At 32.4% G+C, this 21,117-nt stretch overlaps 1 protein-coding gene across 1 annotated transcript in view; it reads left to right on the forward strand.

Moving 5' to 3' along the window:
* Window positions 1-20,585, forward strand: part of LOC121120109 (uncharacterized) — a 71,062-nt gene extending 50,477 nt beyond the window's left edge. Inside the window, exons 6-13 of the mRNA XM_040714945.2 lie at window positions 14,293-14,673; window positions 14,737-16,928; window positions 16,989-17,100; window positions 17,164-17,360; window positions 17,419-17,623; window positions 17,706-18,265; window positions 19,281-19,610; window positions 19,678-20,585. Coding sequence (XP_040570879.1) covers window positions 14,293-14,673; window positions 14,737-16,928; window positions 16,989-17,100; window positions 17,164-17,360; window positions 17,419-17,623; window positions 17,706-18,265; window positions 19,281-19,610; window positions 19,678-19,887 — 4,187 coding nt within the window. The 3' untranslated portion in view covers window positions 19,888-20,585. The remainder of the gene's footprint in view (window positions 1-14,292; window positions 14,674-14,736; window positions 16,929-16,988; window positions 17,101-17,163; window positions 17,361-17,418; window positions 17,624-17,705; window positions 18,266-19,280; window positions 19,611-19,677) is intronic.
* The last annotated feature ends 532 nt before the right edge of the window (window positions 20,586-21,117 follow it).

Genomic DNA, 21,117 nt, shown 5'->3' on the forward strand with positions numbered 1-21,117 from the left:
GAATGTACAATTAGGTTTTAAATATAATTGATTCCATTTAGGAAAGGAAGTTCACTACTCAAGAATTAAATAATAATGACAACTACTAAGGAAAAGAAAATTCATTCTTCAGATTACCAATTTGCGCTCGCTAAAAAATTCACACGATTGACATCCTTAATGATACAGGATTTTTGGAGTGATTGCCGGGAATTGTTCTTTCTGTTTCTCTATCTTTCTGGAAATAGACAAGCTGAGAGATGAATTGTGTTACAAATTTTGTTCGTAAATTAAAAAGAAAGAAGACTGTTTACCATGGTTTTAGGTACTACACATAGACCGAAATCATGGACTATGCATGATGCTAGTAACAAGTATGTAAAGCTATGTCTTAAGGCTACTCTTCCACTTGAAATAAATTACTTGATTGCAATTATTAAAAGCTATAATCTTTCATGCATATTAAATGTAAGTATGTAGACACATATGCTAGGTATGTAGTTTTAAAGGAAATATGTAATTAAATACTCCTTTTACCTATACACCTTATAGACAAACCAACAACACATGTACAAAAATATTTGTGTTAAATATGATAATCAAAGCTGTTATGAACGTCATTCGTTTTGTAGATTGTACACATACACATTTGTTATGTTGTATCGGTACGAGATATACGTCCAGTTCAGTCCCTCTATATGGGTCCTTGAAAAAGTTCCAAATTTTAGAGCGCCGATAGCAAGGAAAGTTTGTTTTTCAACTTTTTTCGAATTTCGATTATGGCATTAGCGGAAAAGTTGTGTTGTGGTGAGAGAATAACCTATGCAAAATTGAAATGTTCTACGAGGTCATCTTTAGATAGCACATCTCTATCAAATTACAAAAAAAAAGCAAAAACCTCTTTACTTCGGAAATATAGATTCTAATAAGACTTTTTTAGTTATTTTGCGTTACATTATTTAGATAGACATTTTTCTAAAACATAAAAAGTATCAAAAGGTTTTTTCTAAAATTGTATTACGGAGCAAGAAAAAAAATAAGGAAAATTTAATGATCCACGTATAGCCCGCACCGTTTTTGGTTTTTTTAATTTTCTGAAAGTAAAAATTGAAGTTTTCTTCAAATTTTCTTCTCCCTTTTTGATCCATAAGTAACTTTAAAAAAACTTTATAAATATTTTTTATAGGTCAGAATAATGTCTCTTGTCATCATTAGTTAATGTAAAATAAAGATTAATGCTGTATTTTAATCATAATGGACAAAGTACAGAACTTTTGTCTCCTTCTACTCCTGCTAATTCTAGATGACATCCTAGGTTAATGAAATTTTGCATAGGTGATTTTATTTACATATCACAACTTTTCCGAACTAGCTGTAATCGAAATTCGATAAAAGTTGAAAAACAGACGAAACAACGAATCTGCAGAAATTTCAATTTCTAGTTATTGATATACATTGGATATTTCGAGGGAGTTCCATCACTTGGAAAATACTTGATGTATGATTTTTTTTACTAATGAGTTAGTATTAATCTCACTTAATAGTATGAGTCTAAAAAGTAAAATGGTTGAGAGTAGGCAGGAAAAAAGGCTAAGTTGTTCAGACTTAAATAATTACTCAAATATTTACGTGAGAACCAGTCAAAATATAGAATCCCTTATAAAGCTATATAAACTTTTAAACAAGGGGTTAATTATATTGGTTAAACATGGAATGTCCTCGCAGAAGCATCAAAGACTAGGGTCTCGATATGCTTCACGCCCAGGTTCACAAAAGAAAATATCCTCCATTGTTAGCGTATGAAAACCTGGAAGCCCCTTTTTACTATTTGAATTAATTAAGTGAAACATTTTTCAAGTATGAGAATAGTTAATTTAAATCTAATGAATTATATATAATTTTTTTTTATAAAAATGGGTGAATATGATTTACTAATATCTATGACCGTGTTATTAGCAAAGATTGTTCTATGAGACGGCTTTTGCGTACGCTTCCTTAAAATTTATGACGGTATGTTAAAATTTGGGGTCCGATACATCTCTAGTAGTATTATAATTAGTGATTGGACGATTCGAAAAAAAAATAACGATACTGATTACGGTACCAATTCTAGTAAAAAATTTCAATTTAAACATTATTTATAAAACTGATAACAAACTTTTTTTTCATCTTTTTACTCACAATTACTAGTTGTAGCGTAATAAGTACACTTGTGCATTTGTTGGTCGACCTATGTCAAGCACTACTAGGGAGTCAAACAGTTCAGCCGGTAGAGTGTACAACAATCATACACATTTAGAAACGTTTGGTGCAGTCCCAGATATGGAAGAATGATCCCTATATATACAAAAATTATTGCACTAAAGTAAAATTTGATTCACCGACGTTTAGATCAAGTTTGTCCATGTTCAACTTGTTTCTTCTCAGTTTTCGAAGATATTTTGATCATAAATTATTTTATTACGATATTTTATAACATATGAATAAAGTCATAAATTCATACCGTCGTTTCCTGTATCTTGACTGAAATATTTCATAAATGTACGATTCCGATTCTGATTAATCGTCCCATCCCTAACTAAAATTAATAAGTGTTGCGTTGCTTAAAGAATCGTTTCACTTGATGTGATGGCATGTTTATTGTGCGCGTAGGGATTCAAATCTTGATGATATGTATGTGAATGTAAGAGATTATGATGAAATGTAGAGTCAGTATTTGTACCTATGGGCTATGCATGTATTTGATTCAGGGATATGAATGTCACTGATGTGTGTGGCATTATTAGATAAAAACATAAAGAGAGAAGGAAATGATACAAGTAAATAGTGTTGTTATGACTCGACTCAAATTGTGAGAGACAATTATTATACTGGGTGCGGGAACAGATACTTCATTCTTCCAAAAGGCAATAAAATAACTTTTATAAATAAGAAAAGTTTTATTTGTGTTTCATAATGGTAGTACATCTCTAAAGTTTTGCCTTGATTAGTTTAGAAAATCATATAAGATAGGTGGCGTCCCCCGTTGTCCATACAACGAACTACTGTATTATAATACCCAGTATTTTTTTTCTTCAATTTGTTGTTTCTCTTTAAGTATCATTTCATATGAGGGAGAGTTATTGGATACAAAAGATGCAGAGTTTAATTAGCAACATATATTATTTTATAGTTGTGGATGGTTAGGTAATTAATTATGGGCGATTCCGCAAAGGTATTGAAAATGTTAGTTTTCCGGAATAAATACGGTTTCAATTACTCAATTTGAACAAACTGCACCAATTTAGAATCCTTGCTTGCTACCAACTCCAGTAACAAAAAGTTTAACTCTCAAGCATCATTATCCGTAGAGTTATTTGCATTCAAATAAATTTCCATATTACAAATGATGAAAATGAATAAAAGAAATAGACGAAATCCTCAGTGTTACTCTCGGTTTTTCATGAACACACTCACATGTAGTTATTCAATACTTAGATATTCGTTCCTCAATAATGAAAATAACAGCTATGACTTGATGAAGCAAGGAGTACTTTAGTCTCTAAAGCACTACCAAGCTCAGCTTTAGCAACACACACTCGTTGCTACACTTGATCTAAAGTCACATTCAATATCTTTTATTTTATATAATGTACTTTTTTTAATATGTGGCGTAGCTACACACTCTTGTTGTTAAAAATGAGTCCTTTACTCATATTTTTTTCCTTAGAGCAAGTATCTATGGAGTCAAAAAATTCTCTCTGAAATGACATTACGGATAGCTATTGATTTTTTTAAATAAATATAATAAAAGGCTTGATTTAAAATTAATTATTTCATACAATTCCTGTTTTACTTATTATATCATTCTTTAATATTTTTTTAACGTTTTAAATTGATTTCGATTATGAATTGCTTTTTTATTTTGGTTATGAAGAAAGTAAATGTATATAATTAAAAAAAAAAAAAAAATATATATATATATAAGGTTTGATAAACGTCTTATTTTGTCCGGGCATGTACTCTTTTTACATCCAAACAGAGAATATGGAGATTTTTTTTATAAAATCATAAAATGTCCTGTTTTCTGCGGGGAAAAAGATGATAATCGACTGACTATAAAAGTATATTTAAAAACATAGACAACAAAAGAAAAATAGATTTAATTTACATTATTATTTGTTAATTTTCAAAATATTATTAATTAACCCCCAAAAAAAAAAAAAAAAAAAAAAACTCCTCCTAAAAGCGACATTAATTCGGTCCTCTTCTTTGAAATTAAAATATGGTTACTTTAAATATTACAAACTTAATCTGAGCTGTCACTCGTAGAGAATTAAATGTATTAGTGAAGGAAAATGACTATTTACCCTTATCTCTTTAATCTTTTCTGAATATTCTAGCACTAAAAATGTCAATCACCACGAAACCTCGCAGGGTAAAAGCACATTGTACAATGAGAGATGAGTCTTTAATTGAGTAGCTCGGTAGTTCTTGTGTATAGATGATATACATGGATCTTTTCGACGGAATATAAAGATCTTCACTCATTGTTTAAATGAATTGATTTCTTTTTTGTATACATATTTGAGCCAATATGGTTATTGACGTCATCCATAAACACACATATCCATCACAAAGCTGATGAATATAAAAAACCAAAGTACAAATTAATTAGTCATGATTTATATTATTCTCAAACTATTAAATTTGCAGTGAGGATCTCAATCATTAACAAACTCGACTGAAGTCGTCGACAGAATACTACAACAAGGAATATTGAGTGAATTACATATGTATATGATAGGCATATTTTGTAACTACCCAATATAACTCATTTTAGAATCTTGAAATAATCATGCAGAATTTTTATTCCCACATGAGGGGAATATTACAGGAGTGATTGGTTGGAGAAAAAAAGAGTCCATATCAATTTTTACTCCATTCCTTCAAGAGGGGAAATTAAAAAAAACAACAAAATAAGCTGCACAGGTGATTATTCCATGTGTCTAGAATTCTATCCATAGGCATATTTGGTTCTAGGACACTTTGCCGAAAACCACATTCCTAAAATCTGCATTGCAAAAATATATATATATTGAACGATGATACTATATAATTATCTACTAAACTTCTCCAATGACTAACACATCTTGATAATTATAGAGTCAGAGGTGGCCTCAGGATAGATACTGTCAATCAAGACTTGACCAAATACATAGGAACTCCAACACATTCGATCCAAACGATTGATTCATTCGTATTGGTCATTGAATCACTATCATTGACTTCTTGTATTCATTAAACAGTTTTTTTCCTTCTTTCTAGTTTAGTAATTATAAACGGTTGTTATAATTTGTATAACAATGGTTCTAATGTCGGTTCGTGCCAAATAATTAAATATTTTATCTATTAAAATTGGTGTAATACGGATGGGAATCAGAATTACATAGTATTCCATCATGAATGACCATCAAATACCAATTTTAGTTATTTTTTTTTCGGTCAACTGTCCTTTGAGCCAAGTAGCAATAAAGTTTTTTACAAAGTATCTTCGCACGGCATATTTGAGTTATACCTTCTATAAATGATATTGTAATTACAATCCTCAACCGGAATAGTATGTAGTAAGAGATGAATGCAATTCAAAGTCTTTTCATACCTACGTTGTTTACAATTTGTAGTAAATTATGCCCGTATATACAGTCTAGGAGTATCTTCACCTGCCATTTTGTGAGCAAAAAAATATAAGAATCTTGGTCAAACTTTATAATAATAACAACATACTTATTATTATAATTATGGGGGACCTCTACTCAGAGCGTCATGTAGTTAGTTATGAAGTACACCTAACATGGATGCATGCAAAGTAGTCTCAAGTCACCATCTGCCCCATTTTGCATAATATACATACATAAATGATGATTGCAATCCTTTACTGCCACTTCCTTTGAGGCATTTGATAATTATCTTCTTTTTTTTAAACACATTCTAGATCTACCTAGCGTCACCTATGGTCCTCTTTATACATATATATATATATGACAATGTATCTATGTGAACTCTTTCTCACCAAGTATCACCATCACTATATTATATCATCATCAATACGTAAATTTTAAGAAAGATTACCTCCTGTTTCCTTGATGCCCTCCCTCTGTGAATGTGTGCGTGCGGATTGCACCTTTTTTGTTTTGTTCATACTTATGATGTTATGTCTTATAATATCTGAATTTATATTCACATTGTTATTTTTGACTATTTAAAAAAATACTGACAGGCTATGCAATATATAACCACTGATTGATGCAATATAACTACATACATATAGCATACAATTAAACGCAATCCCTGGGTTGCCGTTTTTTTTTTTTTTTTTTTGAGAAAACATTATTTAACCCTTGAACGACGACCTGTCACATATGGAGATGAGTATAAAATATGTCCTAGAAAGCGGGAGCGACCATTTTAGTTTGTAATCTCAACAGACATTTTTTATTTTCCAAACTGGCTATCATTATTTTTTTAATTCTAGAGGAGAAGGGAATATCTAAGTATCAATTAATAGGTAGTGCATGCATTTATGAAGGACAAAGAGTAAAAATGAAGGTTTACTCAGGAGTTATAAGTGTAAGGCCTTGTTCGACTCTAAGTAGAATTGAGGGTATCAATCGGAGTAATTCCAGCCTATATGCTCTGACTTGATACGGAGGGGGATTTGTGTTTGTTTTACTACTATCACGGCCGCTTGTAGCTGATTTAATAAAACGCCATTACAAATATGTTGCTCTCCTCAAAATATTCTTCAAATTGTCTGGATTACCATGCCCATTTTCGGTTTCTGCATCCCTGCCATCGTCTTAAATTGCATCTAATTTTTTCATTCTCTATTTTTTGTAAGTTTTAAATTATACACTACTCGGTGTACTTCAGATTTCCTTGAAATTGGCTGCACACCACTCACACAAATTTTTGGCCGTGTGAACAGATGCTCCGTCTTGCTGCCATACATATTTGACATCCTTGTAATTGGCATCAATCCAAGGCTTCTCCACCGCATGCAAAACCTTCACGTACTCCTTTTTCCCGATTATGAGTCCCTTGGGGAACTGGTAAAAAGGCCACGGCGCCCAGAATCATGATGCCTTTAGGATGTTTAGTACTATTGATGAGAGGGAGTTTGGTGTGTGTATCAGCCAAGTATTGTTCATTTTGAACGTTCCTAGGCTGGTCAACAGTCCACCACTACTTTTTGAGAAGATGCAAACTCTTGACTCATTATGCTTCCATCAAGTCAAGAATTCATGGCCTCCTTTGTTGCTGTTGTGCATAAGAGGCCTTACCCAAATCCTTTACTTACCTCCTCACAGTCCAATCACTGGTCTGGTCATGCTGGTTCATCGACTTTGTCGGACTTTTGGTGATTGCAGTGACAATGTCCTCTATGATCCCGATGTTCCGACGTCTACCGCTGCCACGGTACCTCTCGAGGCTCTGACCTGAAGTCAATATGCTTTTAATCTTGTAAACAAGACCCTGGGAGCACCCTACGATCTTTATGATCTCCTCGACACTCACATCGGTGTGGAGCAAATCAGACACCCCTTGGCTTTTCGCCTCCATACTGACAACGGTTGATTTTTTGTTTATTAACCAGAATAGTTTTAATAACACAAACTAGTATTCAAAAATATTCACCCTAAAGTAATCCAAACTGATTTAAAGTCAAGTCCACAATTTTACCTCTGCACACTGTATACTTCCCCTTTAATGATATTTTCTACACCTTTCTCTTCTCTTTGTTTTGTATCCTACGTATGCCAATAAATACATTCATTTGTACCTACGTTGTACTAATGTATGTACATAGTATACCTTACCAAACTATCAACTAATCCGTATAAATCAAGTCGCTCTCCTAATGTCATTGCTCCTACTTATGGTTATATTATCTTATAACCATCTTTCTCCATTTTGTGTACTATTTATTACATCCAAATAGTAGGTATAGAGGAATAATTACAATATACACTCAAAATCAGAGGTGTATAAAATATGCCCTAGGAAGTGGGAGCGGCTTTATTTAGTTGGCCATCTGAGCAGGGTCTTTAATTTTTCAAAGCTGCTATCATTCTTATATAATTCTTGAAGATAGAGCACTTAAGTATAAAGTAATAACCAGTCCTTGTCCTCATGGAAGACGGAGAGTAACAATGAGGGTTTTATGGGGAGTTCTAAGTGTAGGTCTTGGATAGACTTGTAGTAAAATTGAGGATTGATATCGGAGTAATTCCAGCATATATATCCTTGCTATAATGGGAGTGGGTTTTTGTTTGCATCTGATCTTATACAACGTCATACCGACATGACATATTTTATGCATCACTGCTTATAATCAGAGGTGTCTAGGAAGAATATGTCCTATAAAGGGGTAATCTGAACCCGTTGTTTTTTTTCCCAACGCTTTTATCATTATTTAATTCTTGAGAAGGGAACATCTATGTATAAAGTAATAACTAATGCGCGTGTTCATGAAAAACAGAGAGTAATAATGGAGTTTGCTCGGGAGTTATAAGCCCTTGCTAGACTCGGAGTAAAATTGGGGATCCACATCGGAGTAATTCCAGTCCTTGCTAAGTTAGCAGTGAGATTTGTGTTTATTCCCTTACTCTCATGGCTCCTAGCACCAGATATAATAAAATGTCATGACAACTGAGCTGCTCTCCCTCCAACATGCTTCAAATTATAAGGATTAACACATTCATTTTTATTTTCAAATATCGGCAGAACATGTTTTATGCATCAATGCTCATATTGCGTAATTTACAAGCTCAGAGAGATGTCGTCAAGCAGAGTGTCTCCTCATATTTTTGGTTACCTAATAAAATTCGAGTTCTGATTAGGGATATTTACTCCTGGCACATCACTAATTGTGACTGAAAGAAACGGTCCACGTTTTGAAAACGATTAAGTTTTGGTCTATTGTCTGAAATATCGGTCCAGATCGGGCTAGATAAGATCATCTAAAACCGAACGGATTCTCAACAATGATATATGTATATGTCTACTTTTGCTTTAAAAAAATTATATCCACATATAACTATATATTGTATGTAGGTATATTGGAAAGAATATGTTTATTGTTATATGGTATGTGTGGTTCTGGTTGGTAGGGAATGACAAGCCAGCTAGGTAAGGAATGCTTCTTGAGCGGTCCTTTACATGTGTTTTTTTCTCTAAAATTATAGTAACAATTTTATTTATTTTTGTCCACGATATAATATGTTGTTAAAGAATGCCAGCTTATATAAGTCTCATTAACACAAAAACCATTAGATAACCACAAAGAGGAAGATTTATCATGTTTCTTCTTTGTTGTTAATCTTTCTTTTGATATCGAAATTTATTACTTTTGCTTTGAGCAATACTTATAGCCATAAAAGGTATTATTGGATGGGGCAGCTATTCCGCAAAAAATTGTAATCTACATATTTTTATGTAGATTTATAGAAGAGGTGTAAATATAATAATCATCGATGAATTATTCTTAGAGCATTAAAAATAGACATATGGAAATCTAAGGTACCTCCATCCAACATATTTTTCTTCTTCTAAAGATAGAAATTATATACAATGTTGTACATACGAAATGTGTTCAGAAAGTTAAGTAACTTCTCAAATTTCACGGGCAACGTACATTTGGTATGATCATTTTTTATTTTATTTTAGTACACTCGCCACGAACATGCATTTACGGTTTCAGCTATATAATATGTTTAGTTTGTTTGTGAAAGGTATAAAGTTTAGAAGTATTTTATATGTTCGGGTTTTTTTTTGCTATTGAAAAATATGGATCAAAAAATTTGTCTCAAATTTTGTATAAAAAATGAAATTAAGTGTTCTGAAACACTTGGAATGTTGACAGTGGCATACTATGAAACTGTTTTGAGTAAAATATATATATACATATATATATAAGTGGTACAAACTCTTCCAAGATGGCCGATAAGATGCCTTGGAAAAGCCTCGCTCTGGACGCCCAAGTACGTAAACAACAGATAAAAACGTTGAATCAGTGAATAAAATTATTTGTGAAAACAAAAGGGTACTTCTCAAATAATTTATTTGCAAAGTCGATTAAAGTACACATCACATAACCAATTTTGTAGAAGAGACAAAAAATATTTTTGTAAATTTCAGAGTGAAACTTTACCTACAAAGCGATGATTTTTGTTGGTAACGACAACAATTCCTCGATTGGGGGATGGTGTCCCTCAAACCATCCCCTGTGCTATGAAGGTATCAAATTTTTCCACTGTAGATACTTTAAATATACCATGATAAATCGTATAGCGTCATCAGCATACAATTTTTGATGACGCCACTGGAGGAAAATCCTTTTGATGACGTAATTAATGAATTAAAACCAAAATCTCCAGGGGTGTTATTTTTGAAACAAATATTTGAGTCATACCGCACATCCCTAGTCTATAGTACGAAATCTTGGACCTTATACTAAATATTTCAAACATTTTTGAGAATAATTTAAGCATTGTTAGTTATTTCTAATAAGAAGCTTCGTATATATTGCCATACCAAAATGTATCACAACTATAATGACTTAGGATAATGCTTGCGTCCTCTAAAACTGTCACAAGTGTCAGTTTAAAACAAATTTTATTTGTTTTAAAGTATGTATTTATGAAATGAAAATGAGCTATTATGAAATAATACTAATAGTATTAGTATTATTTAGAGCAATAATATTATTTATTAGAAGGTAATTGTTCCTGAGGCAGAAGTAGTATATTGAAATTTAATCTTTTGTTTATGCATTGGTGGATTTGGTATTAAGTTAGTAAGATTATATTATATGTAGAGTTGAAATATTTTTAATGAAAAAAACCACATTAATAATTTAGAAAAGGATAAATGTCTTGTTGAGTGTGTTCTTTCTTCTTTTTGTTAATTGTTTAATCGGTCCTCGTGGTGTTAACTTCTCTCCCTGAAGTAAGCATTTTTGCCTATCTCTGATCTAAACAGTTTTTTTATTATTATTATCATCTAATAATCCTGTGTGTGTGTTAACATCTCCCTCTAAAAGAAAAACAAATCGCGTATCATTGGTGTAAATTGATTTAAAAATACATTAAATAATGAATTAATAATTATAACAATATTTCCCCCTATTCCTTTTTAGATGTAGAAGGTGCTCCTCTTTATAGCAGTAATTCATTTTCTTCATGCTCCTTTTTAGAGTAGAATTCTTTTTTTTCACCTTGTGCTCTTTTTTTCCTTACAAAGATATCAACTCTTATTATATGAATATATGCTAATAAAGTTGATCCAGTGTAACAAGGACCGGGCATTGGTAACATTGGGATGACATTTTACTCTTAATGATCAATGTTGTATCCATTTTATACATAATTTACGAGCAATTATAACTAACTATATTAGGTTAAGTAAATATTAATTTTTATGTATCGTAATTAATGGCTAGATTCTGTTTGTTGAAGGTTGTTATACTATTAATCAATTTAAAATACATAAAAATTGTGCAATTTTTAAGTCATGGTTTTGCTTACACTATCAACAAAACCTATAAATGAATTGTTTTGCAGTACATAATTAAAATTTATTTGAATGATTGCAGTTTTTTTTACTTCAATGAAGATAAGAAGAAAAAAACACAATATATTATGACGTCTATCTTATTTTGGGACGAGTATATCGAACTGGACCTCAGTCATAATTTAGGATCAACACACCAATAACTCCAGGGGCGAGCGAAGGATTATAATTGGGGGGGGCTTGATTTTTTCCCATTAATGTATTATCTTTTTTTTTTATAGATCCGACTAAGACCCATCCTATCTCCAGTTATTGGGACATAATCTTTGTTGTATTTTTCAACTTTTCTTTCAAAAAGAGGTGGGAGAAAAAAGCCCAGTCTCACTTAGCAGAGAGCCAATTCTTTACAACTATTAAACTATTTTCTATAATAGTAGTAATCAATTGTTCACAGAATAATAAGAGCCGATTTCGAGGTCAATTGATCGACATTTAGAACACTAATATGGCACGGCCTTACCTGATTGATATAGATATTTATACAACGTTTTGTTATAACATGTCGATTTTTCTGCTTTTCCCCACTAAAGCACTACGAAACTTATTCGAGCAATTGTGATCCATTGAGTCGAGATCCCTCTGCTCCTCTTCCAATATTATATTCTTCGCTACACTAAGCGAAGTTATTTCCTTATTATTAAATGGTTGCGATTTATATGACGAAATATATATTATTATATATCAGGTTGGTCTATCCTTAATCAAAAAAGTTATCAACACCCTTTTCTTTGTTTGCTTTTGTTGCATTGTTCATACTTTACTCATTAGTTTTTATGTTGTTTCTTATAGAAATTACTCATCTAGCGATAAGAACTTTAATGATAAGTAGTACCTACTCCATTCTTTGAAGGCAAAATCAAATCCTACTTGTCCTAAAAGTGGTGTTTTTGTCTATTATATATCTTTATACGTGAAAAAGACTCAATCCCTGCTATTCTATCGTTTTGAATGCCCATTGTGTAGTTACTTTTAAGCCAAATAATAAATAAGGGTTTGAATTCACCTACCTGGATTTGAAAATTGAATATTGGATCAATATACCAGATGCGACGAAAAAATCTTTACAGTTTCAATCTAGAACTTTATCCAGATGTATTTCAGCCACCAGTTCGTTGCTGTTTTGTGGACTTCTGATAACTCGTTTTCGCCACTTCTCAGTAGAGAGAAAATAAGAATTTGGATCTTATAATTTACTAATAACTTTTAAACTATATTCACTATAATTACGAATTTTGGGAAACTTATGTAAACATCCATAAGCTATTATATGTTAGCTAAATATTAATTAGTAGAACCAGTTTGTTGTCATTGCAATATTACCAGTTTACGAAATGTTAATCGAGTTATCACAAATCAAAAATGGGTTATGACTTTTTTATTATGGCGAATTTCAACTTAATTTTTTCACATATTATAGATATCACATATTACATACTAATTCAATCATAAAAAAAGTCGTCAAAATCGAGCTATCATAAGCAGCAAGGATGGCGGCCAAGGAGGGCCTTGCATCCATTGCGGATGTAGTCCTCAGACATGTCATCCCAGTGCTGGTTGACAGTGTCCTTGAGGTTGTTGATATTTGGGTGACGGACGATACAAGCCTTGGTCTCAACATGCTACCGAAAAGTGAAGTCCAATGGGCTGGCATCTGATGAGTAAGGGGCCACATTTTCTTTAGCCAGAACACCACGTTCATGTCTGGCCTCATGTTGGAGATCCCCAACTGCTTTGCTATCTCTCTTGGTTTCTTACCAGCGTCCAAAAGTGTACGGACCGAAAATTGATGGTATTTTCTCGGCTTCTAAGACATTAAGGAAGATCTAGTTTTTTTAAGTATTTGACCGGAACAATTTTACCGCATTCATAAAAACCTTGATTTATATAGCAAAAACGAGGAGTAAAGATTTTTCGCCGCACCCGGTAGATATTAAGAGAGTAGTTTGACTGTTGCCTATGTATAATATATACTGTATATGACCGTACGTATACATTGAACTGATTTATTATCACGACATTAGACATTACTATGGTTTCCATCTCTTTCTTGTTTGCTTTTAATTTTTTATGTATAAAATTCAAAATTATTTATGATGAGACTCTTAGACAAAGCTTTATTATAATTATTTCAACTATTTTGACACATCTAAGTCTTTTCAAATAAAGTTTATCTATATATGAACCTATTTTCGATAAATTACACCTTCAATCACTTTTTATTATTTTAATAAGAATGATCTTGTTATGATGATTGATAATAAATCTTTTTTTCTAAAGTATGTCGTTCAACTATTGATTTCTAATCTAGATCCATGTATGTATGAGTAAAAGTGGCAACAAACCAAGCCGATAAAAGTATAGATCCAATATATTATTATATGGATATTCAAATCCATATAGTTTGTATTCGTTTAAGAATAACTTTCGAACAGATTATATCAAAGGGGATGAAGGAACATGAACTCAATCCGGGGTTTTCTTTTTCTCTATTATTCATCAAAAAATTATAATAATGAGAAAAACTTTTCCTAAATATCGTATGAATTTAATGAATTCTAAATTATATAGTATTTTCATATTAATACACAATATATATTGGTTATGTGTTCTACAATCCTTTTTAGATAATATTTTATCATATAATAAATTTGAAATACTTACAATATTCGCCTGCTATATATTGTTAATTTTTGTTTCCAGCCATCCCTGTGGGCATAGCAATTGGAAGACAGAGACAGCTTAATGAGAAGCTTTCTCCAGGATCAACAGATTCCAATAAGAGGAATGATTCATCTATTTCCTCTAGAAACAGCAATCCTGCTCCTATTCCTAGCCTTTTGGACCCAAGCTCGGCAGTGCGACCCTCATTATTGCATCCGCTGGGAATCCCTCCTCCACCTCCTTGGGGAACTCCCAATCCCATTTCACCTGGAGGATGGCCCATGGATCGATATCCAGATTCGATGCCCTTCTCTCCACATGCTTCACCTTGGCCATCACATCCCCCAATGGGGCCAATCCCCATGGGGTATCAACTTGCCAAAGATCCCCTTACTGGACAAATTCTACTGATTCCTACAGGTAATATTTATTACTAAATGTAACTCAAAAAGGTTATACTATTCCATGTTTTCATTTTTCTAGATGGTGCAGGGCCTCCTCGTCCTAATTCAATATGGCCTCCACCTCAATCTCCTCCTGTTAACGCATTTGAAGGCAATTCCACCAGTCTTTCACAATTTCACCCTCCAACGCCCAATTCCCACTATCATCATCAGCTATACCTTCAGCAACAACATCACATGCATTACATGCGACAACAAGCCTCTCAACATCATTCTCCTCATGTTCATCAAACTCTACATAAGCTCCGTCCTGTACCTGAAACAATCAATCTTGGAAGCAGTAGTGAGGAGGAGGATGATGCTAAAAAGAAAACCAAGAGTCCTGCGTTAGATAAAAATGTTCCTGAAACTGAAGTTGATGAAGGAGAAATTAAGGAAAATGAAGCTCCTCTTGATTCTTCAAACAAAAATGTGTTGGACAATGAGAAACAAGTCAGTTCCGAGGATAATGAGCCTTCTTCATCATCCAAATCTCTCATCAAAACTAATACAGAAGAAGGAGAGCTCAACTTGGTGGAGCCTCTTTCATCAATGAATGTAGACGCTCCAATTATCAAACCTGATTGTCCAACTCTACCACTTCAGTCCGAGGAAAAGTTGTCAAAGGAGTCTTCTATCCTAAAAGAGGAAAACATATCATCAGAAATAAAGATTGCATCATTGACGAGTGACCTTTCATCCTCTGAAAATTCCTTTGATCCAAATATCTGCATTAAATCTGAAATCATTGAAGAAGAGAAGACAAAAGTTGAAGAACCCTTCATTGATATCAAGGTAGATGACTACATAGAAGAACCAGATCATTCTAACGTCCCTGACTCAGTTGTCGAAGCTCTTCTGTCATTAGGGAATGATCTGATGGAAGAGGACTATTTTGATGGTATTGATGCTTTAATTCAAGTTCTAGAAGAATCGATTCCAACATTTGATGAAGAGAATGGTTTTGAACTTCTCTGTAGAGCTATCAAGCCAGACACTCTGGCTTATGGTTTGCCCTCTTTTTTCCACGATGCCTATCATCTTGACGTGAATCTCCTTTGCTCTGTTACTGCTCAAGAATACAATGAGTTCCTGAATTATGTTGATCCCATGGTTTCCCTTCGCTCTAAGTATAATCTTCATAATTATCATCGTCCTGATAAAAGTCAAGAATTTATTTCAAATCGGATTAAAAAAGCCGAAACATTGAAATATGAAAATGGAGAAGTTGATAAGTATGAGGGTATTAAGAGCTTGGCAGCTGTTATTAAAAAGATTAAAAATACTGAAATAATGAGCCAATTGGAAGTTGAAATCCGAGGCGCTCTTGTACAATTACAAAGTTCCTATAAAGAAAAGCAAAAAGAATTGGCTCGCTTAAAATCATTGTCTCCTAAAAAGAAACGCGGTAACAGTTCCTCCTATAAGCGGCCACCAGGAAGACCTAAAAAGAGAAAAATCTCTAAAAATGCTCGACCTTGCAAATTGCTTAAAATTAAAACTGCTTCTGAGTATTCAGAGTCTAGACAACGACCATCTTTATCAGATAATGATGCAGATGAAGAATGTGAAGATGAAGACGAAGAATCGGAGGATTTGTCTCCTCCCATCCTTGAACCTGCCAATTCATCTAATTGTGAAGCTTTAGTTCCTGTTAGTTCATCGCTGGCTAACATTTCCTCTACTTTGCTGAAACCCCCAAAACTGACGGCTTCATCTTCCCTATCAAAGCAAGTAACGAATTTGTCTACTATCAAGGCAAGATTTATGAAAGGAAAAGAGAATCCTTTCGCAAATTTAATGAAACTGGCTACTACTCCCTCGAGTAGTAAGCCTGGGTCTACAAAGTCAGGGGATTCTGAAGAAGATGAGGATGGGGAGGTGGAAAAGATAAGGAATGGTCCGAAGCTATCCAGTGACGATGGGCAGTCCACAGAAGAGGATATACACTCAACTTCTTCTGTATCATCTCATAAATGTCATGAAGATTCAAATACTTTCAGTAATATAATTAAAAAACGAAAATCAGACAATCCACAAAAACATTCAGCATCAACAGAAACCCTTGTTACAAAGAAACCAAAAAATCTTTTCATGATGAATCGTTTAAATTATCCTTCAAGTTTTTCACAAGACAGAGACGAATATGAATTTGAGGAGGATGACTATGAAGAAGAAGAGTGTCTGAATACGATTCAAGAACAGAAGAAAATCACTTTTATGAACTCAAAGGTAAAATATCCACAAATATCTAAAAATTATCACTTAAATATGTTCACACCTTTTTTAAAGAATGAATCTTCTTCCACATCCAAAAATAATTCATCTTCAAAAGTAGTCAAAGTCAACGTATCGACTTCAAGTCACGTAAAGAAATCCAGCACGACATTATCACAAGAACCCAGTAGGATTATCATTGATGTACCTAAATACATGAATGTACTGATTTCCTATTGCTCCATTCCAGGTCCAGAATTAAGAAGTGCTAAGTTATCAGCCGAGGATCTAAAGGATGGATTGAAACTGTTAATGCTAAATGATGGCAGGTTCTGGCCTGCTCGTCTCAATTCTACAAGATTGCCGGATGTATATGGTATTGTTATGGAAAAACAAAGAGGAAACCGTCCACAAATCCTACCGCGAGATGATATTTTACAAGAATGCGTAATGGATACGAACATTGTTTTTGATGTTTTAATGATTATTCCATTTATATATATAGATCATGGAAGTTAAACCTGAGAATAAAAAGCAAATTCCTCCGGGTACACGCGTGTGTGTTTATTGGAGCTCAGCATATAACTGTCTTTTCCCGGGTACTGTGGAAAACAATGAATCTCTCATTCAGGTAGATTTAGATGATGGTGACCGAAGGGATGTAGACATCAGTAACGTCCGAATGCTGCCTTACAATTACTCCCATGTTTGTAAGTTTATTTTTATTTCTATTTGTATTGATATACTATGTACTGGTATACAATTTAACGATTTATTTCTGTATTAACACAGTTCATGATCCGGATCCTATTGCTACTCTTCGTAAGAGAAGACAAAGCTCAGACAGTATAGATGGAAGTAGTCATCATCATTACAAGTCCCACGTTTCTTCGACTCCTTCAAAGTCTGAGCCCGAACTTCTAAAGTGTCCCTCTTCACCTGAGGTCAAAGCTAAGAAAAAACATAAACATAAGCGGCATCATCGTTGCAAAAGACGACATAAAAAGCACAAGCCTTTGAGAGTCAAACTTGATGGAACTTTTAATAACACAACTACATATTCAATTCGAAGTCCTCCTATCTATTCTAATAATAGAGTGAATGGGAATGTTGAGAGCTCTCGCATCACTTCGTCGCATATAAATACTCCCCATAAAAAATATAAGGAGGAAGAAGAAGAAAATTCGGATGATGATGACGATATAGAAGATGTTAAAACTCAGAAAGAAAGCAAAGAAGAAGAAGAGGACGACGAAAAAGAACCAGAAGATTACAATAACGACGAAGTGTATGATGAATCTGCTGAAGAGGACTCCTCTTCCGATAATGATGAAGGTCATTCATCTCATAGGGTATGCAGTACACTTATTTTTATTTTTAAAGAGGAATAATTCTTAAGACGTATAAATTAGTGTCGTGTCGGTCCTCATTTATTCCGTCCAGTCTTAGGACCGATTGTATAAGTTTTATAGCTTTGGCTACGACGTCATAATATGCACCAGTAGCAACAAACATTAACAAAAAAAATGAAAAGAAATGGAGAAAAATGTATTTTTACGTTCTAGGATACTTACCAAAAAAAACCTTTTGCCGAAAGGATACTTGATAACTGATTATGATTCATGCTGCAATACTATGTAGTTATGATCCTATCCAAATTACACCAATTTTAAAAGATAAAATATTTAATTATTTGCCACGAATTGAAGTGTTGAAATTAAGTTTTGGTAAATTAATAGTTGACTTATAAGGATGCTTCAAAAGTTGGCTCAAACTGCTATTAGAACAAAAAAAATGTCAACTGTCCAATAATTAGTTACAAAAATAAATTAAAAAGAGAAGAAGTCAATAAATATATCAATGGGATTTAATGAACAATGTAAATGAATCAATGTTTTATTTCAAATCTGTTAAAGTTCCTATTTATCTGGTCAATTCCTGATTGACACTCCTCTACCCTGAAATTGTCTCTGACCTTATAATTATGAAGATGTTCTTGTTATTGGAGTAGTCTAATAGATAATTACATAGTAGTACAGAATGCATCATCGTTATATATATTTATTATTTTTTTCGGCAATGTGTCCTAAAACCGTATTGTAATTTTATATATTTTATTTTGGTCAATTTTTACTTCATAAAAAAGCCAAAATAAATGTTAAAATACCAAATTTTATCTTTATTTGAACAAAGGCTCAAAGCAAATAATATATGCTTAATTATAAATCCCTTATTAAATCATTTATTGCGCTGTCTAGTGCTCATTATAGCTTTCCATGAATACATTTTTGATATTTGTGTACTTTGATGACCTAAAAATAATTTAACCATGAAGAGTTTTATTGATTCAAATTTATTTCTTTGTAGAGCCTATTTAAGGGAAAAAACTCTTCAAAGTTCAATCCTGTAACTGGCCGTCCATTGTGGATTTGGGGAGATGAAGGATATCGTCGTCCAGGATCAAAAGGAAAGGCGAAGAAACTTTTTCATCGATCTGTTCTACGTGATAATGAAGTCCTTAACGTTGGGGATTGTGCAGTTTTTCTATCAATGGCTCGAGTGGATCGACCCTATATTGGTAGAATAGAAACTTTTTGGGAGACATGGAACTCTGGTCACATGATGGTCAAAGTCAAATGGTTTTATCATCCCGAAGAAATAGAAACAAATGAAGAACGTGTAGATCTGAAAATTCCTGTGAGTTATTTGTCAAATTTTGTTCCACTTATAATTGAGTTTTTTTTTTTTTTAAATATATAAATAGGGAGGGCTTTTTCAATCACCTCACATGGACGAAAACGACGTACAAACAATTTCTCATAAATGCTCTGTCATTCCTTATAAAGATTTTAACTCTCGTTCCTCGATCTCAGACAAGCGGAAGAAAAATACAATGAATAACACATACTATTTAGCTGGCAACTATGAACCCGGATCTTTTTCTGTGCAATGCTTATCTGGAGTATTGAAATAAATAATCTATGTTTTCATCCTGCTCTGATGAAACATAGCATTTAATATGTTGTAAACATCTATCCACGAAACGCTCAGAGTTGAGTTTCCATTCATATATTATATCAATTCACTGTATCAAAGCAGTTAATGTGACTATTACATAATTTTAACAAGATTTAAAAACAGGAGACCCCCCACACTATGAAAATTATTTTTTTATATTATATTCATTCTTGAAAATGATTTCGTGGATTTTTGTTTTTTTATATATTTTTTTTTTAAAATTGGCATTATAAATTTAGCTTACATATTTTTTATATGGTATTTTTTAACTTATATATATATTCACACATAAATCTATCTATAAAACAGATTACAACTTAAGAAAACAACTTCATACATAAATTCTACGCTTTCTTTTTATTCTTTTAGCAGCTGCATTTTAACTTTTCTTCAAAGAAATGATTATATCTATGTGTAGCTCCTTCACTTTTAATTTATAAATATCTCTTTTAAAAGCAACGAAAAACAATGTGCAACCTCGAATTGAAGATAGATAACCGCCCCATAGTATATACTAAAATCAAATGTCCATGTAGTCTGTCTGCATCACTTTATTTTTTCAGTAAAGAAAATTGTGCCTAAAACAAAAACAAATTTGCTAGATAACATTGCTGCTACTTTTTTTTTTTTTTTTTTTTTTTTTTTTTTTTTTTTTGTCAAATACGAAATTTTAACAATAAATTATATTATTTTTACATTCTGTTGGCCATTTTTTTAGTCAAAACATACTTAAATAAATATGAAGGGGGAAAAATCATCCCAATTTTTTTACTCTGTTACTAAAAGTATAGAATAAAAATATAGATGTTTGATTGCAATTTTTTATTTTTTTATAACAATTATTTTTTTATACAATGACGTATGAAAGTTGCAATCAAGAAATGAGTATTGAATGTATTAATTAATTATTTGTATTATTATATGACATATTTTCTTCCTCATTTATAATTTTGTTAATTTAAAAAAAAAAATATTTTTTTGGTCCTACAAACCTCACGTTGTTTCTTCATTTTGAAGAAAAGTACAACGAGCTGTGATCATTATTATTATTATGTTATTTATATAATTTTTAGTTAAAACTTTTAGCAATTAACAAAAAAAAAATCATTTGACCTCTCGCAATTTACTGATTTTATTATTATGATTTTTGGATATTTTAAAACATAATTATTGTAACTTTCCTTCG

This window comes from Lepeophtheirus salmonis, chromosome 1 (genome assembly GCF_016086655.4).
Source record: "Lepeophtheirus salmonis chromosome 1, UVic_Lsal_1.4, whole genome shotgun sequence".
NCBI classification, from domain to species: domain Eukaryota; kingdom Metazoa; phylum Arthropoda; class Copepoda; order Siphonostomatoida; family Caligidae; genus Lepeophtheirus; species Lepeophtheirus salmonis.